Genomic DNA, 25,456 nt, shown 5'->3' on the forward strand with positions numbered 1-25,456 from the left:
TTTCCCACAGCAATCCCACTGACTTGGAGTGAAAACCTCTGGGCCCCTGAAAGAGGCATCCTAACTCAAAAAGAGAATAGGCTGCTGTATGGATCCTAATGTCCCCAATTTCAATGAGGAAGATTTACATCTCATCATCAGAAGATTCACTTAGATTCAGCATAGCTCAGCATATATTCCAACTGTGAGTTTATAAAAAGAGCAATATATGAGTTATATGTCAGAGGACCTGGATTCTAGTTTTGACTCTGCTAATTAATACCTACATGGCTGTGGGCAAGTCATTTTAACTGTAAGACCACAATTTATTATACAATGAGAGTAATAATAATATATTACCTAACTCATTCGATTATTGCGTAAAATCAAATGAGATAAGATAGGCAAAATGGTTTTTTAAATTGTAAATGGCTACACTTACACATTATTTTATTTATTACAGGAAGCAATTCAGGCTATAGGATTCAACAACACAAGGAAGGTAATATGGTGAAGAAATGCTAGCTCTAGTCCTTAATCCCTTTGAAATTTTGTGTCTTTATTTGAAAATTAAGAGACTTATAGAGCATAGTAACAATAATGTTCATATTTATTTGGCTCTCTGCTACTACATGCTTTCGTGCTTTCCCAATTACTGTCTCATTCCACATGTATATGTAAATGTGTTGCTATTCGGTTGTCCAGTCTTTTTAAATTGCATGCCTTCTGGGTGCCAGATACCATGTTAGGCACTTTATATATTTTTTTCTCTTTTAATTCTCATAACAACCTATGAGCTAGGTAATAATATTTCCCTTCCAGATATTAGGAAACTGAGTTCAAAAATATTAAATAATTTTCACAGGGTCACATAGCTAGTAAGTAAAGGCTCTCTCTCAGTCCAAGTCTGCCTGATGCCAAATCCCATTTTTTTCTCTATACTTCTCATACCTGGGTATGAATATCCCTAGAGATACCCGGCAATACATCAGAGAATGTAAGGAGGCAGAGGATCACTATGACATATCTTACTAGACATTAACTTTATTTCATATGATGGCAATCAAGCGTGTCATTCATATTTGCTTCAATGCAAAACTGATATGGGATAAGATGTAAAATTCACAAACATTTTACAAAGAAAATATAAAATGTCAAACAAATTTTGGACTTTTGGCAGGCAGCTTTTAGGCCAGGTTCCTTTAGGCCCTTGGAGGGTTCATGCTCACTCTTAATCTGCCTAGAGTTCCTTCAGTGGCAAAGCACTGACCAAACACAGAAATTTCTAAGTCTGTGAGTGTTGGATCTAACTCATCATCATCTGAAGAACCCATCCCAGCAGGATTTATATTATAACCTTTTCTAAAAGTTCTAGTCACCCAAGACACTATAACTGGGTTATGTTTCAGTAGAAAAGATTTTACTTTTACTTTATTTACTTTCACTTTTTTTTTTCTTGGACTAAGGAACACTTTGGAAACAAGAATCAGTCATCAGTAAACATGTTTTGCTTTCTTTTACCTAATTCGTAAGTCTCTTCCTGGTGTTGACCTTTCCATTTACCTAAAGAGGATCCTCTTCCCAAGCTTCCTCCAATGGGGCTGGGGATGCTGCTTTTGTTAGGCAGATTGACAGGGCTGGTTTTGCTGGCTGGAAAGAGGCTTTGGGTGGGAGATGTTGGAGACTTTACAGGCTCAGCTGTCTTGGGTCGGGATGAGAGATTCAGCGGCTGTGCTGCTGCTTCATCCTACAAGTTTACCATAAATAATTATTTTTTTTTAAATGAAGCACATTATCACTTAGTAAGCCACAGTTATTTTATACCTCAGAGACAATGCCACATTCTCCTGCGATAATAACAAAAGAAGCTAATGATCTACCCCCTTGAAGATTCATCAGAAGGAAACCTCATTAATTTCCCTGTGTTATGTTTCTATTTACATTAACTGTGCAGTTGGATCATTCTTTTTGCCAAATAAAAACTGAATTAGCTCACATTACAGCTTAATTTCCTAATGTGTTTTCAGGGATCTAAATTAACCTAGGGCATTTACAAAGAATTATTTAAAATTTCAGCAGCTCTGTAGTGCTTCTGTGTTATTCTCTCTGAAAAGTTCCTGGAACTATAAATAGGCTCTGCCACTAATTTTTTAATATATATTTTAAATCAAACAATAGCAAGTACTTTAAAAATGGAAACACAAAGCCTTCCTCTGCTCTTCTGGGCCTTTGCCCAGGGAGCCGCATGCCACAGCATGGCTTCTATGTGGCTTCCTGGGTGTGGGCACTCTTCATGGTCTATATTCCGGTCTCTATTTATGTTTAAAATTAATTTTTGCAAAGAGCAAGCACACATTATAATTATGTTTTACATACCATGCTATATACAATTTATTTTTCATGTCTAAAGTGATGTCTCTTTATATTCTTTGCTACATATATTTACAGAATGTCTATTTTAAGATGCCTGTTTTTCTATACTGAGCACAGTATTCAAATACCTGGCTTGTAACTCTGGTTTTAGCAGGAGCTTGAAAGCTAAGCTCCTCACCTTCATTTTGTTTCATTTATCCTGCCATAAAACACCCTTAACAACACTTCCATCATTCTAGAAATTTAATTGTAATATGAGCATATTCATTTAAATGTTCAGTTTTAAGATCTGCATTATTGTGTTTAAAATAAAACTGTCAGCAAATGTTAACTCCTGTTTTGCTTCTGAGAAGACACAGAGAACTTGCTTTTAATGTTATTGTTTAAAACACACAGTAGAGCTTGGAAACTGAACTTTCTCCCCTGCGGCAAACATGTGACCTCTCTGGGCTCGATTTCTTCATCTATAGAAAAAAGGGTCTGATTCTAGCTGATCTCTAAGGTCTCTTCCAGTACTAATGGTCACTGTTTAAGAGGGAACAAAAAGGGATGCCAGAAAACAGTACTCAGGAAGGAGGATTAGAAAGAGAAAACGAAAATAACATGCACAGAGGAACCTTTATGTACTAACACCGTGCTAGACGTTTTCACAAATATTAGCTCATTTAACTACCAATAACTCTATGAGGCTGGGCAGTAGTATTCTAAATTTACAAAGGAAGAAGCAGTCAGAGTGATAAAATGACTGTCCAAAGTCATACATGGAGGGACAAAATTTGAATTATAGTTTATTGGGCTCCAAATCCCAGGCCCTTTTTCTACTAAACTATCAGCTAAAATAAGTCACTTGATAATGTAGGGATACCCTAGCTTCATTCTGTTGTTTTGTTTGTTTGTTTGTCTTGGTAGGAAATAAGTAATCTGGCACATCTATGGTGCAATGCACTTTTATCTCTATCCAGACATAGGATAGGTTCTCAGGAAACACAGTTGTATCCATTACAAATGTCAAAATTATCTGATATGCTTAATTACAATTTACCTGCCTTTGCTCTGAACTCAAAGGATATTAGACTAGTTAGTTCCTTTACTCCTATCTAAAAATAGTGATTTATAAACTAGGTATTTAGTTAGTTTTCTCCACATTTCTTTTACTTGGGGTTTACCAAGCTTCATAAGGTACCTGAGTTCAGAGTTTTCCTCAAATTTGGAAAATTTTCAGCCATTACTTCTTCAAATATATTTTTCTGTCCCTTCCTTCTCCTCCTGGGGCTCCAGTTGCATATATGAGGCCATTTGATGTTCCACAGCACTGATAGTCTTTTTTCTATGTATTTCATTCTGGACAGTTTCATTGTTATGTCATCAAGTTCACTAGTCTTTTCTTCTATAATATCTAATCTGTTGCTATTGCAAAACAGTACTAATCCAGAGTACTTTTCATCTCAAACACTGTATTTTTCATCTCCAGACATTCAATATAAGTTTTCCATGTCTTGTTCTATAATGTTCATGTTTTCCTCTATATTCTTGAATATATGGAGTTTATAACACCTGGTTTTACTCAGTATTGAATATTAGGCAAACTTCACATATATTATGGGTTTGGTTCCAGACCACTGCAGTAAATCAAATATCACAATAAAGCGAGTCACATGAATTTTTGGTTTCCCAGTCCATATAAAACTTACGTCTATACACTACTGTAGTCTATTAAGTGTGCAACAGCATTATGCCTAAAAAAACAACGTATATACCTTAATTAAAAAATACTTTATTGCTAAAAAAATGCTAACCATCATCTGACTATGCAGGGTTGCCACAAACATTCAATTTGTAAAAAGTGCAATAGCTGTGAAGCACAATAAAATGAAGCTCAATAAAAAAGGCTATGGGACTTCCCTGGTGGCGCAGTGGTTAAGAATCTGCCTGCCAATGCAGGGGACAAGGGTTCGAGCCCTGGTCCGGGAAGATCCCACATGCCGCGGAGCAACTAAGCCTGTGCACCACAACTACTGAGCCTCTGCCCTAGAGCCCGCGAGCCATGACTACTGAGCCTGCGCGCCACAACTACTGAAGCCCACGTGCCTAGAGCTTGTGCTCTGCAACAAGAGAAGCCACCGCAATGAGAAGCCCGCACACCGCAACGAAGAGTAGCCCCCACTCTCCACGACTAGAGAAAGCCCACATGCAGCAACAAAGACCCAACACAGCCAAAAATAAAAATAAATAAATTTATAAAAAATAAATAAATAAAAAAGGTATGACTGTATATTCTAATTTATTATTTATTCTTATAATTCAATAATTGCCATTTCCACCAACAATGCCACTGAGCATGGGAAACACCTATTAACTCCCAGTCAAGTCAGTCCCTTTCCACAATGGCAGGCCTGTTGTTGGTCCTCACAGCCTGTCCTGGCCCAAGAGAAACTTTGTGGGTGAACAGGAGCAGATATGCTTACCTCTTCACTTGGCTATAGTTGGAAGTCCCTTGTAAGAGCTGTTTTTACTGTCTTATCTACTAATTCTATCATCTGTGTTATTTTGGGGGTTGTTTCTAATGACTGATTATTCTTTTCATCATTGTTCATATTTTCTTGCTTCCGTGAAAGCCTGGTAATTATTGAATACATGCTCCACATTGTGAATTTTACAGTGTTGGGTTTCCTAGTTTGTATATTCCTTTAAGTATTTGTGGACTTTGTTCTGAGACATGGAAAGCCTTACTAGGCTTACTTTTAAGCTTTGTTAGGCAGGTCCAGAGCAGTCATTAATCTAGGGATAATCTGGCCCCACTAGTGAGGTAATATCCTGCTGGGGACTCTACTTGGTGCCCATGTGTCAAGTGATCTTTCCAGTCTGGCCAGTGGGAACACAAACCATTCTCAGTTCTTTGTGAACCTTGCAATGGTTTTGTCTGCTACATCTGGTCTTTTTCCCTGGCCTCAGATAGTTTCCTCACATGCAAATGCTGATCAGTACTCAGCTAAATACAGGGGAACCTTCTGCAGATTTCCAGTGCTCTCTCTCTATATACAGCTCCCTCCTCTGGTACTCTACCTCACAAGTTCCATCTACTTGGCATCCTTAAACTCTGAACTCTTGTCTCTCTACTCGGGAAGCCTTCCAAACTGCATGTGGCTACACGTCCTGCCCCACCCGCCCGCCCCCGCACTATTGCCTGGAAATTCTCTCTAGACAGTAAGATGGAACAACTGTGTTGCTTGCCTCACTTGTTTCTCTTCTATCAGGGGTCACTGGCCTGTACTCCTATTGGAAATGTCTGAAACTACTGTTTTATATATTGTGTCTTGAGTTTTACTTGTTTAAGTTTGGAGAGTAAGTAAATCCCTGTTCCTCCATAATGGTTTAAAATGGAAATCTTCTAGGTTTCTTTTAGGATCTCTCTCGGTATACAACCAGATAGTTCAGTTACAGCCACTACTACCACCCACCACCATCTTCTTTATTAGCATCAGATTATCATCAATGTCATCGCTATACTAACATTTATGGAATAGTCACTATATTCTAGAAGATGTATTATCTCATTTAAGACCCGTAAAAATATTAACTTCCATTTTACAGAGGCAAAAACTAAGGCTGAAAGAAGTAACTTGCCCAAGGTGACACATCTAGTAAAAGTGACAGAACTGACATTTGAACAGAAACATCCTTACTGCTGATGTTGACAATTATAGCAAATAAAAATTCTGGGGGAAAAAAGGAAAGGAAGACCGTCTATTTTTTATTTTTGTTACCTTCAGCTAACAATGCCCTATGTCACGTAGTCGTGTTATGTACAGAGGGAAAGAATGACTACAGAGAGAAACATGAAATATTTTAGTGACCATAATTCTTTCAATTAGCAAAATATAAGATTATTTTCAGAACTTCTGTAATAATAGGTAGGAGTTATTTTAAAAATTTAAAACATTTGCTTTATGTCTTGGTCTATATATTTTTACTCACACATACAATAAACAGTCTAATAAGTATAATAAATGCCTCCTTTGTTATTAACATAAAGTATAGTCAAGTCAAATTATATAGAGAACTCCCTAAGAATTTGCATGTGGTCAAGTGAGTAATAAAATTCAGTTGGCCCACAAAACTGGAATGGTAAAAGCAAATATAAACTTGAATCTAACCAGGGAACATTTTACTCATCCAGTAAAGGCTTGGTTTGGTGCAGTTCCATTTGGCCAACCCACTTACAAAATGACTTTTTCATGTTAAAATATCTAATACTCAATACCTCAAGTCACTGATGTTTGATATGCTTATACTCCAACAACTATAATTAAACAAAGGGCCTTGGTTAGAGTGGTAGTGTTCTCTTATTCACAAAAAGAAACTCTTGGAACACAAAATAAATAGTCTGTTTCCATAAGTTAATACTATCTTATTAAATGTAAACCGCCTATTGTCATATCTCAATATTTCTAACAACAAAGCATAAATGTTCATCTACTTCTTTGGAGAATCTAAAGGCATGGGTGGCATTAAATTAATTCCTTTGGGTGGGCACTGGCAGAACTATCCATCCTAATTATGTTTACTTCTTTTATCTTTGGTATTTGGGATCCATATTTTTTAAGGGCTTTTCTGAAATCTCAAAGTCCCTATCTGCAAGTTTTAGAAAATAAAACAATTTCAGTAATTCTGTGGCCTTCAATGCTGTTTTGTTGGCCTTAGATGTTTCCCATGTAATGAGTTAAAAATAATTGCAAAATTTCTCCAAGTGCAGTACTTTGGGCACATTACAATAATACATCTGTGCTTAACATATCCCGTAAAGTAGGTAAGTCAGTGATACAAAACAATTGTTTCTTTGAGCTGTCTGAATTTGTTAATTCAATACAGGAAGCAAAGGCAATCGCAAAAGCCTGTAAGTACCAGCTGCAGCACAAAGTTAGACTGGATCATCAATTCCCCTCTGTCACCAAGCACCTCCTGGCTACCCCATTTTAAGACACTGAAAATCAGTGAGGAAAGGATCTATTAATGTTTCAGTCATAACTTGGGCAATCTTGTTTATCCTATCGCAACTATATATGGCATCAAAGCATGATTACGTTATGACACCACTCATTCCTCAGAGCCACCACATTTATAACTATTTTTGAAGGAGAGAGCTTTATCAACAAACCATATAAAGTCTAGCACTGCGTTCTATTTTGTCAATCTAAAGTTTTGAGATCCTCCTCCTCTAGCACTGTACGTTGGCTCCCCACCTGTTTAAGGAAGTTAGAGAGAAGTGTCACAAGACTATGACAAAGACTGGTAATAAAACCATGGCCATTCATGCCAATGAACATTAAAAAATAAACGCCAGAATCCAAAGGGGAAAAATTCTTGAGAAGTAAGTATGCAGATATAGGTGAAGATCTCACAATATGGCACTATTGTTATCAAAAGGGAAACACCTGTTTCTCAGTGCTCAATCATGAAATTTACAATAAAGAGGAGCGTTTTGGGGTTCCTTTAGGCTGTTTTGCTTCCTGCCGTTTATTCCCAACACAGCCTGGTTCACTACCTTTCTTGTGAAGCTATTTTCCAAACTGTTTCCATAATCCTGCAAAGCAAATACCTTAACTTGAGTTACAGGGCTGGTCCCTCTCTTTTCATTTTTTATCCCAGTAGGTGAGACTGCCCCTGCTGTGTTTGGTGGCTGTGGAGTTGATGGCATCTTTGCTCCAGGTGACACCTGCATGCTGGCCAGCTGAGCGGCATAGAGCTGCTGCAAAAGAGGGAAGACAAACATCATCTCTTTAAATGCAGCTGAAATGGAGTTTCAAAAAAAACTTACCGTATTGTTAGATAACTGTTTCTCTAACAGCCTTGCAATTTCTCTTTCACTATTTTAAAAGAGGAAAATGAAAGAGAATAAACAGTATAACAGAAAGAAAGAGCAATGATATGGGAGTCATTATTCTGTTCCTGGTCCTTCTAGAAATAAGTTTATGACCCTAAACAAAGGATTGAATTGCTCTAGGACTCAATGTCTTCAATCATACAAAAAGGAATTTGACTAAATGGTCTCAAATATTCTTCCTAGTACCTAAAATCTTCATAAAAGTTCTTTAAAAGTCGGTATGTCCATTCATGTAATTTTAATATTTATGAACTAAGAAACTGATCTAAACTTTCCTAGGGATTTCTGGAAGAACATCATTCTAATCCAATACTGACTAAACTTCTCTGGGGATGCTGACCCTTCTGGATGATAAGAGTGCTGCCCTCAAGATCCCTGAGGCCCAATGCCAGTCCCTCCTTCCTCAGAGTCTTATTTCTATGCAGCATATAACATAATCCAAAAGAGAATATAGCCAGATTTGTGGGGGAACAAAATCAAGCTTCTTTTTCCTAGCACAGGATGTGAAATCCTTAACTGTAGAGTTATCAGCTTTGGGGTGAAATTGGTGATAAGTGAATGTGTTAATCTGCTATGGCTAACCAGAATTCAGATACCTCAATTTTAACAGAATTTCATGCTTGAAAATGCCATTCAAATATCTTCTTTTCTTCTTACCATCAAGAATTAAGCCATCAAGATTATGACTACCTTAATAGTCATATTTCTATCATAATAAATAGAAAGCTTCCTAGTTCATTAACCACGGAGAAAATAGCTCAAACTTTGCCATATTAGTATGGGGGGAAAAACAGGTGGTTTGTATGTAATTTCCAGCATTACTATCATTCAGATGGACAAATAAAAAAAATGACAGACCTTTCAGCACATGTAATTAAATGAAAGCTTAATAAAGAATAGCTTGCAAGAGCCAGATGTGCTTATGTCATGATTGTTGCTTTCTTTGGACCAATTTTTCTAATATAACAAGCCTCTAAAGAAATTAAAGTTTCATAATTCTGTATGTGCAATGACTCAGTGGCAAGAAAAATTCACAAGTAAGAGTCAGTCAAACTGCTAGAACTTCGGGGGAAAGAAAGGACTATCTTGTTTCCTTTTTCCTTGTTTCCTTTTATATCTTTTTCCTTTAAAATCCATCCAGGTGTCTTCAAAGGGAGTGGGGCGCGGGGGTGGGGGGTGGATGCTGGGCCAGTGAAGAAAAGTTCTACACTGAACGGAGGGGAAAAGTACTGGCTCTATGGTGGCTGGTATCATGACCAATATGCCTTACTATTGAGTATTAAAGAGTCAGGAAATCTTCGAGAGACAGGAGTCCTTAGACATCATTTATGCCTTCATTTTACCTCACGATTCACAAGATCAGAAGAAAGTCAATTTGACTCAATCTTGAGTCCTTCAAGGAACTTCAGTTAGTGAAGAAAAGCAGAAAAACAAATCTTTGGACACAAATCTATTTTTTAAAAGGCTGACTAAATTCAGAAATCCTTCAAAATAATTGAACGATATAGTTGCCTTGGAGAAACAGAGTAGCATTCATTGCTCCCTCTGAAGTTTCGACAATCATCTATTTTACATCCCGTTCTAAAGGCTTGTACCTAAGAGAGGCAAGCTGCCTTAGAACTGTTGATTCCTTAGAATTCCTTGTGCCTTCTGGTTACTGATATGTTAGAGGCAGGAAGAAGTATAGCCACAGTCTGTAAAACTCACAGACCTGGGTAAACTGGACAGTAGAATATCAGATAAGATTTAGTAGAATGAGCCTTGAAATAGAGATCAGAAATTAGAGTCCAATGTAGAGATAGAAAGTGCTCATGAAAATAAAAATGTTCACATTCTGCCTAACAAAATATATTAGTTTAGATAGAAGTATAGAGCTTTTCAGGTTGAAGACTTTAGCTCTGACTTGGAGAAAAGAATGCCATTCATTGAATAGGCATAGGTTTACAGAACAATTTCACAAATAGCTCATCTTCTAAGCGAACATTAATTGAATATGTTCCATATGCCAGGCTCTGTATTAGGAGCTAAGGAGGATTCAAAGTCTTGGAACAAGCATATAGCTCTGGAGGAGATGGAAGATAAAGATCCTTAACAGTTGATTTGCACCTTTCCTGCAACGCTTATCCCTTTTTTTAACTTTGTGTTTAATTATGCACATGTCTTATCATGCTTGATAGACTGTAAGCTTACTGAGGTCATGATCAGCCTAATTATTATTATTATTATTTTTTTGCGGTATGCGGGCCCTTCACTGTTGTGGCCTCTCCCGTTGCGGAGCACAGGCTCCGGGTGCACAGGCTCAGCGGCCATGGCTCACGGGCCCAGCCACTCCGCGGCATGTGGGATCTTCCCGGACCGGGGCGCGAACCCGCGTCCCCTGCATCGGCAGGCGGACTCTCAACCACTGCGCCACCAGGGAAGCCCGACCTAATTATTTTTGAATGCCTAGCATCAGCAATAGTGACTTGCAAATAAGAGATAACCAATCAATATTTTCTGAATTAATGTGCTATATATAAAATCCCTGGATGTTAGGGAGGAGAGATATTCTCTCTATAAATGAGGCAACAGCAGTGGTATACGATTATATTTATTGTAAATGTAATGAATAATTTCATGGTGTTGAGTTTTAAGAAATAAAAGGAAAATAAATTCAGTGCAAATTAAATTATACTGTTTTACAAGAAATTATTCTCTTGAAGTCATTTTTAGAATGTTGACTAGATAGCTCCTCAATAACTGCTAGCTTCACTAACCCATCTTACACGTTTCTAACACAAATTGTAGTACTAATTTTTCTTCTCATTCTAGTTACTTATAAATTTAAAGTTTCCCTAAATGCTACTGCATCCTTTGCTGAAAGAATATAAAATACTAGTTATTCAAATAAATAGCTTTAAGTTAGAAAACTCCTTTGAAAACTAATGGTTTAGGAAGGAAAAAGGTTAAACTCTGATTAACTATTACATAAGCATTTACAAAAGTCATTCCATGTAAGATTCTCAGAACACAGTTCATAGTCATAATGACAATAATAATGAATACTAATTTCCAAACAACATTGAGGTTTAAAAAATCAACAATGCAGTAAAGCTTATAACAGGCTTAGCCAAAGTCCTTTAAACATTTATACTTTGGTGAAGACTGTTTTTGTAAGTATAGGTTCTTCCAGTTCAATTTTGAAAAATGTTCAGTGGTTGTTTGGGATATTGAATTGTCTCTTTATCCAAAATATATAAAGACATGCAGTGCATACATGTAAAAATGAGCCTTGTTAAATATTTTTCAAAATTATAAAATCACTCATATTTTATAGGAGCACTTTAAGAAATGCTTTTACTATTTTATGGCTAAATAAACCCTACCTTTATTATTAGTTCAGTTTTAATAAAGTAGCCAGCACTAAAATTTTGGTAAGCTGAACAATAACATACTTAGTACCTGGAATTGAAAGGGGCTTAACAGATCATTTAGTCTAGTCTGACCTCTTCATTACACTGATAAGCTGAGGTCGAGAGAACAGAAGTAGCACGCCCACGATCGTATAGTTAGTGCTGGAGCTAGAATAAGAATTCTCTAGCTCTCATTCCAGCATTATCGTTTAAAGTAGAAATGGATATATGAACCAACCTTGGTACTTTTCAAGCACATTTCCAGTACAGATGAAATTTTCAACGGCAAATCTTTATTAAATGTGTACTATTAACTAAACACCGTGCTAAACAATGGAGGTGCAACAACAAGCAACTCAGAAGTAGTCCCTGCCTTAATGGAGGTATTAAATAAATGCTATGAATTACAGTTAGAATAAGTGCTGAGAAAGAAAAATATAGAATGTCAGGTGGCTGTCTAACATAGGTATTTAATGTAGCCTGAAGGACTACAAGGATCAGAATAGCTTCTCTAAGGAAGTAATGCTTCAACAACTATCCATGTGGAAAGGTTGATAAAGAACATTCCAAAAAGAAGACACATCAACCATTATGGCTCTGAGGCAGGAAAGAAGGTAACATTTTTCGATGAACTTAGAAAAGGCCAACGTGGTGCGACTGCTGAGTGAGCATAGAGCTGCATGAGAAGAGGCGAAAGAGGGGTAGGGTCTTATCAGGCCACATTAATAATTTCAGACTTTATCCCCAAAAGAGAAGTACCTAGAAAGAGCAATGAACTAGAACCAAGACACAAAGACTCTCTTCTATGCTTTATCACTAACTCATTGACCAATCTTTTTTTTTTCCGTTGCGGAGCACAGGCTCCGGACGCGCAGGCTCAGCGGCCATGGCTCACGGGCCCAGCCGCTCCGTGGCATGTGGGATCTTCCCAGACCGGGGCACGAACCCGTGTCCCCTGCATCGGCAGGCGGACTCTCAACCACTGCGCCACCAGGGAAGCCCCTCATTGGCCAATCTTTTAAGCATAGGATTAAGAAAGTCCTATGAAGATCTCACAAACCCACAAATACATATTACCTCTAGTAGTGTTTCTGGAGTTCTGTGTCCTGAGACTAGCCTTGGATTCTAGTGACACTTTAATAACTAAGTCTGCTTAGATTCAGCACAAAACAGTAGGTCCTACCAACCAAACTCAGCCTTATGGTAAAATTCTTGAGTGTCTTTGAGTACACACGCTGGCCTATGGCCAAGACCTAAGAAATGTTTTGTGTCAGGGTCATTTTACAACACTATTGTATTTGGGAAGAAAGGCATGCTTTTCCCCCCCCAAGGAGTCAGATTTACGTCAAATTATAATGGATGGTGTCACAGCGCATCTAATATTTCCCATAATGTGAAATACATATATATTCTTTTATACCTGCTTTCTGTGATAAAATCACATAAGATCTCCAAAGGAGAGCATCATAAAAAAAAGGTGAAAGGCCTTTTATTCTCATAATCACGATTTTCACATAATCACTCATCCAGTCATCACCCCCATTCATTCGTGTGTTAATTCAACAAACATATATTGAGCACCAGCTCAGTCAGGTACTGTGCTAGGTATTTTACTTTATTATTTTATTTCATCTTCAAAATAGTTATATGTGATAGGAATCATTATCTATTTTAGAGTCAGTCTCACTTTAAAGCCCACGTGCTTTCTGCTTTTATATGTTAAAATAAGCTATACAGTGAATCACAATGAAACGCATTTCCTATTCCTGACCACCAGACAAGAATCATTGTCCAAGAAGAGAGATTCTGATATTGCTGCTCTTCTGAGCTCTTTTGACATCTTCCAGATGTCTCACAGCTACTTTTTCTAAAATGGCATTTCACAATCCTCAAATGGAGAAAGAAGAGTTAAGGGTACTACCAGCCACCTTGAAGGAGCAAGGGGCACAATTTTTAGCTAAACTCCCCGCTCCAACCAATCTTTGAGCCATAATAGAAGACGCCTGAAATACCCTAGTGACATGTTTATCAGACTGATAAAGTAAAGAGAACAATGCAGACTATGGGTAGAAATAGGAGAACCTGATAGAAAGAGAAATTGACAGGGGCTTTAAATTGGCACCAGTGTGCTCTAGTATATGGAAACCAAAGTAAAAAAGCAGGCACAACTTCACTTGCTGTATTCTCTCTGGAGTAAATTCTCCTGTGTTTTGTCATTTCAATTAGAAAGGGCATTTTAAAGTGGCCTGTTGGAATCTGACCCAGAGAGAAAGAAAACAAAATTCTCCCTCAAATACAACTTGCCTATTGGTAGATAATGAAGAAAGGAAGAAAAGAGAAAAATGCTATTCTATAAAAACAGATTCAATAGGCACTAACTTGAAGATCTCAACTCTCACCTTTATATTTACCTGATTTGCTATGGTTCCGAGTAATATCTGAGAACCCCAGGCCTCTAGCCCAGGTTAACTCAGATGCTGTTGCTGTGTTTCCCTGACACTACCTCAGGGGCACAATAAGGAGCTGTTGGAGAAACAAGCAGGGTGGGTAAGGCGGCAACCTTAAGAAAATGTCATTATTTACTTGATTGATGCTGCCTAACACTAGGCCCCAAGCCTGGCTCAGTTCTCCAGGGATATCCTGGATTTTGTTACCCTCTCACAACAATACTGATGACCATTCCTCTGCCTACCAAGCAAGGCATGCTATAAAGCTGGATAAGTTCAGCTGTGAGGCTGTGAGAAGGTGAAATGGAGACAGGGGTAATTAAGCCGCTGGATGTAGTGCTTGTTCAGCACAGGGAAGAAACTGGGTCAGTAACAAGTCACTACAGACTGAAAGAGGGGTGGGGGAGAGAGCTTAAAAATAATTTGAAGGCGATCACAAATACTTTTACTTCTCGTAAACCTCCAATGTCAACAAAATGATCCAGGAAATATAGCTGCGGTTTTATGGAAGGAAAGAACTGAAGTCCTTGTTTTCAGCATAGAAGCTACTTGTTTAGCTATACCCCTAATATTTGATACCAAAGAAAATTGGCTGTGAGGATAGGAGGTGAGAGGAGGAATAGGGGAAGAACTACTACTCCCACTTGTCACATACTGGGTTAATTTCCAAGTTAATCTCCTTGCCCCTCCTGCATATTTTTCTATTGCCATATTTTCCTTTCCTTTTAACCCCTCTTGTTTATCATAATTCTACTCATCTTTTGAGTCTCAACTCAAAAATCACCTTCTCCTTAAAGACTTACCTGACCACTGCCTTCTTTGTGTTCCCACTATATCTCATTCTCTATCTCTGTGTACTTTCACCAAATTATGAGTTCCTTAAGGGAAGAACTGAGTCTTATTTGCTTTTATGTTCCTAGCACCTAACTTAATGCCTGACAATTAACAGATGCTCTGTTAACATGGACCATTAAAACCCCTTCATTTACCTTGTCTCTGTCTTCTTAAAATTACTATAATTTCTGCCCACACCATCTTCTTAGTATACTTTTCCTCACACCCTCTCAAAAAGAACCCCAGAGGTGGAGGTCAGTTCTCTTCATTTCTGTCTTTTTGGACCAATAAGCATGTGAATTCACCATGTAATGCATTGATTTTCTTGCAAAGAAACACCAGATAACACAATGTTAGCAGAAGGAAGAATTGTATACATGATCTAATCCAATCCTTTTGCTTTACAGATGAAGAAAACTAAAGCCTAGAAAAGGAAGTGATTTGCATAAGCATACCAACTTGTGAGCAGTGGGTAGAAAGAAATCTAGAACCCAAGGTTCCCTATTTTCCCCATTTGGTGTTCACAAGGACTCATTTCTCTTTGTGTTCTGTTCTCTTGCGGAACTAACTGCAAATAGAGTTTGTACTTTCTATCAGAGCTTTTAGTTTGGACTACATAAAAGGGATGTTTTTCCACCATTCCCCTAAGATTTAAAGAGAAATTCATCCTACATGTACTTAAAAAGTCATCACTGGGCACCCAAGAATGATTTATGTTGTAGAATTTTATTTTAATATTTGTCTTAAAATGTACACATTTTAAAATGCAACCATAGTAATAATAATAATTAACCATAGTTAATTATAATTACATTAAGGTTTCTACAGATGTTTAAAATTAAAGTTTATGCAAAAATAAATAAAGAGACAAATTTGTCTCAGGTGAGAGCAGATCTATTTCACCCCCTTTGAGACTTCTGCCATTTGTCTTCCCACAAAAAACCAAGAGAAAAATGGGGCAAGCATTGACTGTAAGCCACTGGAGAGCCAAGACCTGTTTAATTCATTTCATTATCCCCTGCAGCCGGCTTAAGAATGTCAAGTAAAGAAAAATGAATTAAAAAAAGAGTTTTCCTGGCTAGAGATCATCTTGCCTATTTTCCCAAGCACTGAGTAGCTTGCTCCTCTGACATAACTCATTGTGCTAATGGGACGGGGAATAGGGGGAATACGTTGGGTGTGGAGGAGAGGAGAAGCTGTGAAAAACAGAAAAAAGAATAGGAAAGAGGCTCAGGTCAAAGGTCCTACCCTTGAACAAAGAGAATATTTTTAAAAATCAGGAACCCATCAAATAACAGAGCACCCTGTCGTCTGCCATGAAAAAAAAAATCAGAAGAGCATTTCCTTATGGAACATAGTTGCCCAGTGCAAATAATTAAAAGTAAACAAATCCACCCCCAATAGTTTTAGCAAGAAAACTCAATCTCTCGCTGCTTCTTCCAAGTATCTTTTCTTTCAGGGTGCTAAAAAAAATATGTAAATACATAATGCTTTATTTACAGAAATAAAAGTGCAGTCATTGAAACAACTGGTAATTTGGTTCTTGAAGCAAGATATTCGAAGAGGTGATAATGAGGGCAGTTGGAAATAGGCATTATGGGAATGAATCTTACTGTTTTCCTCTGTTTCCAAGAGCTGGGCAGGCAATGCTGAAGAGATCCAGCTCTCTGAATGTGCTCCAAGTGGTACAGCTTGCATTTGTAATGCTCCTTTAACTCTCTAGTCGCAAAGCCATAGCTCTAGTCGCAAAGCCACAGCTCATCAGAGAAGTCTTAAACAAATGCATCTTGACTGTACCAATAGGATATAAATACTCATCAATGAGTCCAGAAGTTGGGTGTGAAATCCAAGCATTATTTCCCATAAACTAAGTCACAAGGAATTTTTCAGTGGGTATATATATTTGAGTGCATGTGCTGAGTTTAATAAAATACTTTCAGTAAATGAATATATGTTAGGTTCCCAATACTTAAAAGCATTGTTTCTTTGTAACTGAAAGGTGAATTTCAGTTCAAGCTCATTCAAAAACTATTTATTGAGTGGCTACTACTGGCCAGGTACTTTGCAAGAAATATAGAGGAGGTCAGAAAAACTAAAAGAAGAGGACATTTGAATACAGACCCAAAAGAACTGAGGGAGCAAACCAGGTCATTATCTGGGGATAGCATCGCAGGCAGAAGCAAAGGATAGGTGAAAAGGCCAAGGGTGTGCTTGTGCTTAGAATGTTTGAGAAACAGCAAGGAGGCCAGTGTGGCTACAGCTGAGTGAGCTGGGCAAAGGGTAATAGGTCAGGTGTCAAAAAGATAGCAAGGGGGCCAGATCATGCAGACTTTGTGTACTATCAGACAGACTTTGGATTCCATTCTGAGTTTCTGGGTTTCTAGGAAACACCATTACAACAACATGGCAGACCTGGAAATCCCTCAGCAATACCCACAGGAAAATCTGGAGATATGCCAGGGCTGCCTTGCCTTGGTCCATGATGATTGCCAAGAAACCAGATGCTATTGCTTGAAAAATATTCTACAACTGCCCAGCTTCTATGCCTTTTGATTTCCATCCATAAGGAAGCCTCCAGAAACAACACAGAATGAAGACAAATATGGGTAAGTATGCAATGAAAAAAGTTTTTAAATTGTTATAAATATATGTTTGGGAAAAAATGCATGAAAGTGTAATATTTTCTAAATGCTAATTTTTCCCTTTAATGAATGGACAGAACAAATTTTGCTGGTTGGAAATAAATGTGTTTATTATATGAAAGTGTTTTTACTGTTTTTAAACTGTAAACTGTTTTAAACTGGCTTATAATTTCTCAGGAGACTTTGGAAGGTTGAACACTAGAATTATGCTAATGAACAAAATTTTATACCTACAATGAAATGTACAGATTTATTTTTTAAATCTCATATTTAATAATAACACGAGGGACTTCCCTGGTGGTCCAGTGGTAAAGAATCTGCCTTACAATGCAGGGGACGCAGCTTCGATCCCTGGTCAGGGAACTGAGATCCCACATGCCGCTGGGAAGCTAAGCCCACGTGCCATGACTACTGAGGTTGCACGCCTCAACTAGAAAGCCTGCAGGCCGCAAACTACAGAGCCCACATGCCCTGGAGCCTGCGTGCCACAACTAGGGAAGAGAAAACCCACACACAACTAAAGAGAAGCCTGCGCACCAAAACGAAGTGCCCATGTGCTGCAACTAAGTCCTGACGCAGCCAAAAATAATAAATAAAATAAATAAATCTTAAAAAAAAAATAATAACATGAAATGTGCATTCTTAAATATTGAGAGATAAGGATGTATTTTTTATTTTATTTTATTTTATTTTATTTTGCGGTACGCGGGCCTCTCTGCTGTGGCCTCTCCCGCCGCGGAGCACAGGCTCCGGACGCGCAGGCTCAGAGGCCATGGCCCACGGGCCCAGCCGCTCCGCGGCACGTGGGATCCTCCCAGACTGGGGCACGAACCCGTGTCACCTGCATCGGCAGGCGGACTCCCAACAACTGCATCACAAGGGAAGCCCCAAGGATGTATTTTGAATTCACTTTTAAGTGATCCAGTAAACTCGGTAAGAAATAATGCAAACTATCCTATTCGTCCCTGACTCATATTTTCTGCTGTATTTTAAAAATTCAAGTAAATGTTTTACATTGTTTCAGAGTCACCTCCACGAACTATCATTTTCAGCCTGCAGATTATTAGTATTGCCACTTGGAGAACTTCAGTGTATTTTGCAGTATTTAAATATGCCATCTGTATCCTACAGTAATACCTATGGCTAACTCCCTAATTAGCAGAAATGAATGATTCCTTATACACAGCAGCCATAGTAAAAATCATTCAAATAGTTTGTAATAAACATATAATGTGCTTTAATGTCACTAGATAGGATACTGACACCTATCTCAATAATCCACCTTGGAGAATCATTCTAGCAGATGAAGTGGGTAATGGTTAATATAAAGGACTGAAGAAGAAACTTAGAAAACTAAGGTTTGTATGCTTAGTTTATGAGGGAGGACAACACGGTGACTAAATGTGCATCCTCTCAGTCACAACCTACTAATTATGTGTGATCTCGGGCAAGTTATTTAATCTCTCAGTGCCTTAAATTTCCACATCTTTGAAATGGGAAAATAAGAGCACCTACTCCAAAAGATTTGGTGTATGGAATAAATAAATAAGTTAATGCACATAAAATACTTATAACAGAGGCTCACCATAAAGACTCAAAACCTGTAGGTTCTTAAATCCTTATCGGTATATTCTCTTTAACAGATGTCACTCCAAAGATCTTATTCAGAAAATACTTGGCATTTTTATTCAATTTAGCAAAAATGTATTAGGAATACAAAGATGAAGAAGATAGGCTGTCTTTCAGGTGCTCAAAGCAAGAATAGGAAGGAGAGAGGAAGAAAGACACAATATGATACATTTACAAATTACTACTGAAACACCATCACTGGGAACAATTAGTTTTTTTTTTCTCCCAGATTTACTGAGATATAATTAGTAAATAAAGTTGTGTAACTTTAACGTGGACACGTGACAATTTAATATATGTATCTATTGTGAAATGATTACCACAATAAGGTTAGTTAACACATCCATAACAAATAGAGTTTTGACTGAGGAGAGTTAGGTAGGTTTTACTTAAAGTAAAGCCCAAAAAAGAGATCTTATGTTAGCTAAAAGTTTAAAAATAATCCTATAAAATTATTTAACAACAACAACTACAAAAGTCCTGAGCAGAATGGACACCAATCCCTGCAACACAGGGAATGTTTAGGCTATTAGAATTTCTGTTCTGCTTTTAGTAGTGTCTCCCCTCCCAGCCCATTCCTTTGGGCTAGTACCCAAAGACTGCTCCATAGAACTAAAATGCTCACACTAAGGGCCAAATGTAGCTTTGAGAAAGGCATAAGGTTTATAAAATGTACCACTTCTCTGGAAAAAGGGAAACCACCCTTGGCTATTCATTTAGGGAACAGGAACTTTGCTTTGTTCTTGTTTTCATTGTCCATTGTTGGACAGAGAAAACCCCTTAAGCATTCAAAGTTCTAACTTAGGGGGGGATTTTCGAAATCTCAATATCTCCTCTAAGCCTACCGTAACACCTCTAGAAAACGCTCGTTACACGATGTAAAATCACAACTTTAATTTGTTAAGAGGGCATAATTCCAAGCGGACCATGGAATATTTATGTCTCTCTGCAGCTCTTTGAAGGAGTAATCTTATGTTTTTGTGCCTGTCGTGGGTCAGAGGTTCAAATCAGCACTTCTTTCTGTCACTTCTTATATGTTTTACTATAATTTACAGCTCAGCAAGAGGACTCATAAAACAAAAGTGTCTATTTTATTTCAGCAACTAATTCTAGTTAATCAAAGATTTCCAGCCAAACAACCCAGCATGAAACGCTGCATGGAAAATACGAGGAGAACAAAGCATTTTGTCAAATAACACATCTCATGATGTAAACACATATGTCTCTTAAAGGAAATTTTATCGTTTCCACATTATCGGCATACAAAAGGAGCATTCTTGTCGCAGACCTGGTGCGACTGTGGAGTCATCGTCATTGGAAACAAGAGCCTGATTAGGTTCCCACACAGATATGAATAGACTTTCCTTTCTTAGTGAAATAGCTGTTTTTATTCCCTTTTACAACAGACTGGTAATTGTCACCCTAAAAACACGGAATTGTACTAGGGCAACATTTGTTTCTGCTCTTTTCCCCCATCTTTTTAGAATCAGCCAATAACATTACTATCCCTTCTGGTTGGTCCTCTTCTGGAAAGTCTGAGTTAATCCACAGCTGTGTGAATGTGAAAAAGGGACACAGCAGGCTGAGTCTGCTGGGTCTCTTGTCTACTAATAAAGTGCACAGTCTGCAGGACAGATGTTGAGAAGATCTGTTAAATAAGTCAGTGGCAGAGATCCTGACCTCTGCCAAGGAACATTTTATTATTCCAGAAAGGGGCATAATTGCGAGGCATTAACAATTAGAAGAACCGTAGCTTTTCTTTATAGATTTTACTCCTTGCTTCATCATTTGGTTGAAATATAGTATCAAGGCCCATTCACTGAGAAGCAATGTGCTAAATACGATGGGGTTTAGTACAAACTGCAGATTACAAGGTTTCCCCAAATCCCAGGGAAATGGTTGGACCTTGGCTTTGCTTCAATCTTAAACAGTTTTGTTTATTCTGCATGTATCATTACACTATTTGTACAGTTTCACTTGCCACAGGGTACCACTGCACTAAAGGGACTATGAATCTTAACAAACGTAGTTTCCTAACTATTGAATCTAGTGTAATGGGAAATGTAAAGTAGAGATCAAATTAATAGAGGAATATCACATCATAAAGTTGTTCTCTATACTGCTTAGTCAGGAGGGAGGGCAGAGTCCCTAAAGCACATTTCAGGTGTGGCCACGGAGGATAACTGAACAAACACAACTGCCGGGGGGTGGAGCTAGGGGCACAGAACACCGAATTTCCAGAAAGTGGAATCAGAACCAAATCAGAAACATTACCCATGCCCAGTGGTATCTCAGAATTACCACTTTACCACTTATGGTTTGAATAAATTATGTCTACCACATGCATTGCAAATTCCCAAGTGTGGTGTAAAAGACACTTTGTGATCTGACCCCTCGCTTACCTTTCCAATCTCACCTCCTATTGCTCTTGTACACTCAGCCTGCACCAGACCATTTGTTGTTTTCTGAGTGTGCCATGCTGTCTAGTGCTTCTACACCGATGGGCAGACTGTGCTCTTTGTCTGGAGTGCTTTTTATCTCCTCTGTATCTCTGCTGCTCTGATTCCTTCTCCCATAAACCTAGAGAACTTCTCTCCTTTCAAGATTCATTTTAACATCACCTCATCCATGAAGATTGCCAATACTTCCCCAGGCAGAGCTTAACACTTTCTCCTCCCATAGCATTTTTACTTTGGAAACACATATACGTTAATAATTATCACATTGTTTACCAGACCGTGGGCCCTCTGAGGGCAGGGATCAAGTTCTATCCAGTTTAGTATCCCCCAAATAGAGAAGAGTACTTATTACACAGTAGGCACTTAATAAACACGTGGGGAATTAATGTATGAGTGAACGAATTAAACAATTAATCATTTTTCATGTTTATATAAATTTACACTCTGGCCTTGTCACTACTACCAGTACTGTTACAGGGTCTTATACTTTAATATGCCTTATTTTGTTTTTTCAAAGGAGAATCTTCATTAAGTTGGGACATTTAATTGTAAAACATATATCTCTACAGAACCTCATCCCTGCCCACCCCAACTTAGAATCAGCAGAAGCATGAGATATATTTTCCTCTTGGCCATACATTTAAATTCAGCTTTTCATCCAAAATTTATTCACAAGAAGTCATAAAATTTAGTTCTTCACACTGTTCCCTCACAATTCTACACACCCTAACTCAGGCCACTTAACAAGCTGTGTAGCTTTGGTCAAGTCAACCTATCTCTCAGTCTCTTCAACTATAAAACCAAAAGATTCATATGATACTTGACAGTATGTGAAGCATCTTTCACAAGCATTTTCTTATTTATTTCTCACAACTGCTCTATGGGGATAGGTATCCCCATATCCATTGAATAGAATTTGGGTATAGAAAGAATAATCTGCTCAAGCTCATGGAGCTAGTGGTAGAGTTAGGATCTGACCTAACTCTAGGGCTCTAAACGCCTTTCTGACTCTGAAAATCTATGCAGTTTGACAATCTCATTGTCTATTTGTGAAGGCTTTTCTTTCAATATTGTGTCACTCTTTCTTTTTTTTAATTAATTAATTTTATTTATTTATTTAATTTTGGCTGCGTTGGGTCTTCGTTGCTGTGTGTGGGCTTTCTCTACTTTCAGCGAGCGGGGGCTACTCTTCATTGCGGTGTACAGGCTTCTCACTGCAGTGGCTTCTCTTGTTGCGGAGCATGGGCTCTAGGTGTGTGGGCTTCAGTAGCTGTGGTGCGTGGGCTCAGTAGTTGTGGCACGCGGGCTCTAGAGAGCAGGTTCAGTAGCTGTGGCGCATGGGCTTAGTTGCTCCGCGGCATGTGGGATCTTCCCGGACCAGGGCTGGAACCCATGTCCCCTGCAGGTGGATCCTCAACCACTGCACCACCAGGGAAGTCCTGTGGCACTTTTTCTTGATTGGTGGCAAGTCCAGTTTAAAGTACCTTAATTGCTGCCTGATCATCACTTCTTGCTAAAGAGCCCTGCACTGGGCCTCATGCTTTTTCAACTTAGGTGAGCTCATCAGGCATAGGCATTAAGGCAAAAAGATTTCAAAGAACCTATACACAACCAGCTTGGCCAACCAACAAATAAGTATACTTGTATACACATGCACCAAATGGTCAGCCATACCTTATCTGTTCTTATCACTTTGAAGTATTGCTCATTTAATTGCTTCCGTCCCTAGGCTATTACTATACTATAAGAGGACAGGAACTTGTTTAGCTTGCTTGCCTACCAGAGTACCTTAAGTACATAGTACGTGTTCTAAAAATACGTTGAATTAATGAAGTAATAAGAGAGATACAAGTATAAGGATGTGGAGAGAAATGGTGTTTATGTTACTTCATTTAATCCTCACAACATGGGAGGTTTCATTATCCCCATTTCACAGCTGAGGAGACTGAAGTTTAGAGGACATTAGCTCATGGTCACATAGTTCTTTTAACCGAAGAGGTCTTGTGGAACCGATTTCTTGAAACCTCAAGCCATTCACTATCATACAGAGAGAAAGCATGTCAGAGAACAAGCTAGCTACTAAATAAAGAGTGAGCGTCTTGTTCGAATACACAGTGGCAAATCATCACCTGATGATATACGTCATTTTCCTGTTTCACAGTGAGGTATATCTATATTTGGTGTTAAGTGTTCATAATCAGTAAACGTGGCAGAGGTGGATCTAAAATCAGGAATAGTATGGTTGGATATAAATGAGTTATATATGACTATTTTGTTCTGCAACTAAGCAATGCCTCTTTATTAAAACCATTGATAAATGGATGGAAAAGTAGAGGACTTTCACCCAAATCAGTCACATCTAGGCCTCTACTTTCTCAACAAAGCTTCTCATTCTTGCTCTCACTCTCTCTGTTGTGCTATGTCTAAGCCAGTGATATAACTATGCATTTATTATTCAGGGACTGCCCCTTGGGCCCTGGAGCAAACACTTCCTAGGAGGTGAGGAAGGCGTTCTGAGCAGGCGAGCACTTCAGAGAGGAGTATCTTTTTCTACGTGGTCTAAGGAGCTCCTAAAGTCTGGAGGGCAATCCCAATACACTGAGGACTGGTTGGGGCACATGCTCCACTCCATTTAGTGACAGTGAGTGTTTCTCCTTCTTTTTTTTTTAATTATTTGCTTTTTTATTTTTAAGCAGATCTAGCAATAATCCATTGAGAATGTGATGCTAAACCACTTTTCCTATAGAGCTTTTAAACTGGGCCTCTGAGAAGGAGTTTGATACAATTCAATGACTGAAGTAATACCTTTGTCCATGTGAGCATTAAATGGCCCGTTGAAATACAGCTTAGTTAGAGGGAATTTCAGAAAATAGTACTTTCTAATTTTTTTTTTTTTTTTTTATTTCTCTCCCAGCTGACTAGAGCAGAGCTTGGAAAATGCAGCTCAATCGCTTTCCACAGCCTCTCAGGTCAGTCTCTCACCAGTGTTAATTAAATATAACCCCCTTAGAATACTAAAGGTTAAGTGAGAGCAACATAGCGTTCTTCTCCAATATATTACTGTGAACACAAATGGCCATAATCTGTTTATAAGAAGGCCTCTTTGAACACAGAGGTCTCACTAATGAAAAATTATAAGAGGAAAAGTAACATAATGTGACAACTGCTCATCACAAAATACATTTTAAACTACCCATTTCCACATCTATTGTGCTTAAATAACACATATCATAAAGGAAATTGGTGTAATAGATGGGTTCAGCTCTGGGTAGCAAATGCAGACCAGTTTTCAGTGTGATAAAGTGAAACTGAAAAAGCCAGTGCATGATTCAGTCAATCTCTTAGTCTTCCTTCCCCTCAAGCTAGAGAACTTTTCCCCAGCAACTACAAGCATCAGTACATTTTCTCTTTTTTTAGCAGATGCTGTATCTTCAGTGGCACACCTTGACCAAACTTTCTAAAATTAGAAAACTGCTGAAATAACGGTTCCATACTAGCCGTTTTAAATTAGAAAAGTCTCTTTAAGCTACCGGGTTTATGGCTCTAAAAAGTTTCATATACTGTCCAGAGGTGTCTGTAAATTAAATCATTTAAAATAAAGCTCTTTAATGCTCTATAATTAGTCTTGTCTCTCTGAACATGGCTTTACTGTAAATGCTCCTTCCTGACTCTTCTATTGTCCCAAGATTGCGGAGAAGAAAGCAGCCAAGCGATAATTCAATATTATTGCCGCTTCGGTGCCCTAATCGCTTAAAGAGCAGCAAAGACTCTACGCTCTCTGCCCCACAGCTCCCGCAGCCTCCTGGCCCGAGGCAGGCTT

General features: G+C 38.3%; 1 protein-coding gene across 5 annotated transcripts in view; it reads right to left on the reverse strand.

Annotated features, from left to right (window-relative positions):
- Positions 1-25,456, reverse strand: part of SOX6 (SRY-box transcription factor 6) — a 414,778-nt gene that overhangs the window by 80,041 nt on the left and 309,281 nt on the right. For 3 of the 5 annotated variants that reach the window (XM_024731581.1, XM_024731583.1, XM_024731580.1), the window contains exons 9-10: positions 7,949-8,098; positions 1,501-1,726 (exon numbers count right to left, since the gene is read on the reverse strand). In XM_024731581.1, coding sequence (XP_024587349.1) covers positions 1,501-1,726; positions 7,949-8,098 — 376 coding nt within the window. The remainder of the gene's footprint in view (positions 1-1,500; positions 1,727-7,948; positions 8,099-25,456) is intronic. The other 2 variants (XM_024731582.1, XM_024731584.1) reach the window with 1 other exon arrangement.

Source organism: Neophocaena asiaeorientalis, unplaced genomic scaffold, assembly GCF_003031525.2.
Source record: "Neophocaena asiaeorientalis asiaeorientalis breed wild unplaced genomic scaffold, Neophocaena_asiaeorientalis_V1.1 scaffold571, whole genome shotgun sequence".
Lineage (NCBI taxonomy): Eukaryota > Metazoa > Chordata > Mammalia > Artiodactyla > Phocoenidae > Neophocaena > Neophocaena asiaeorientalis.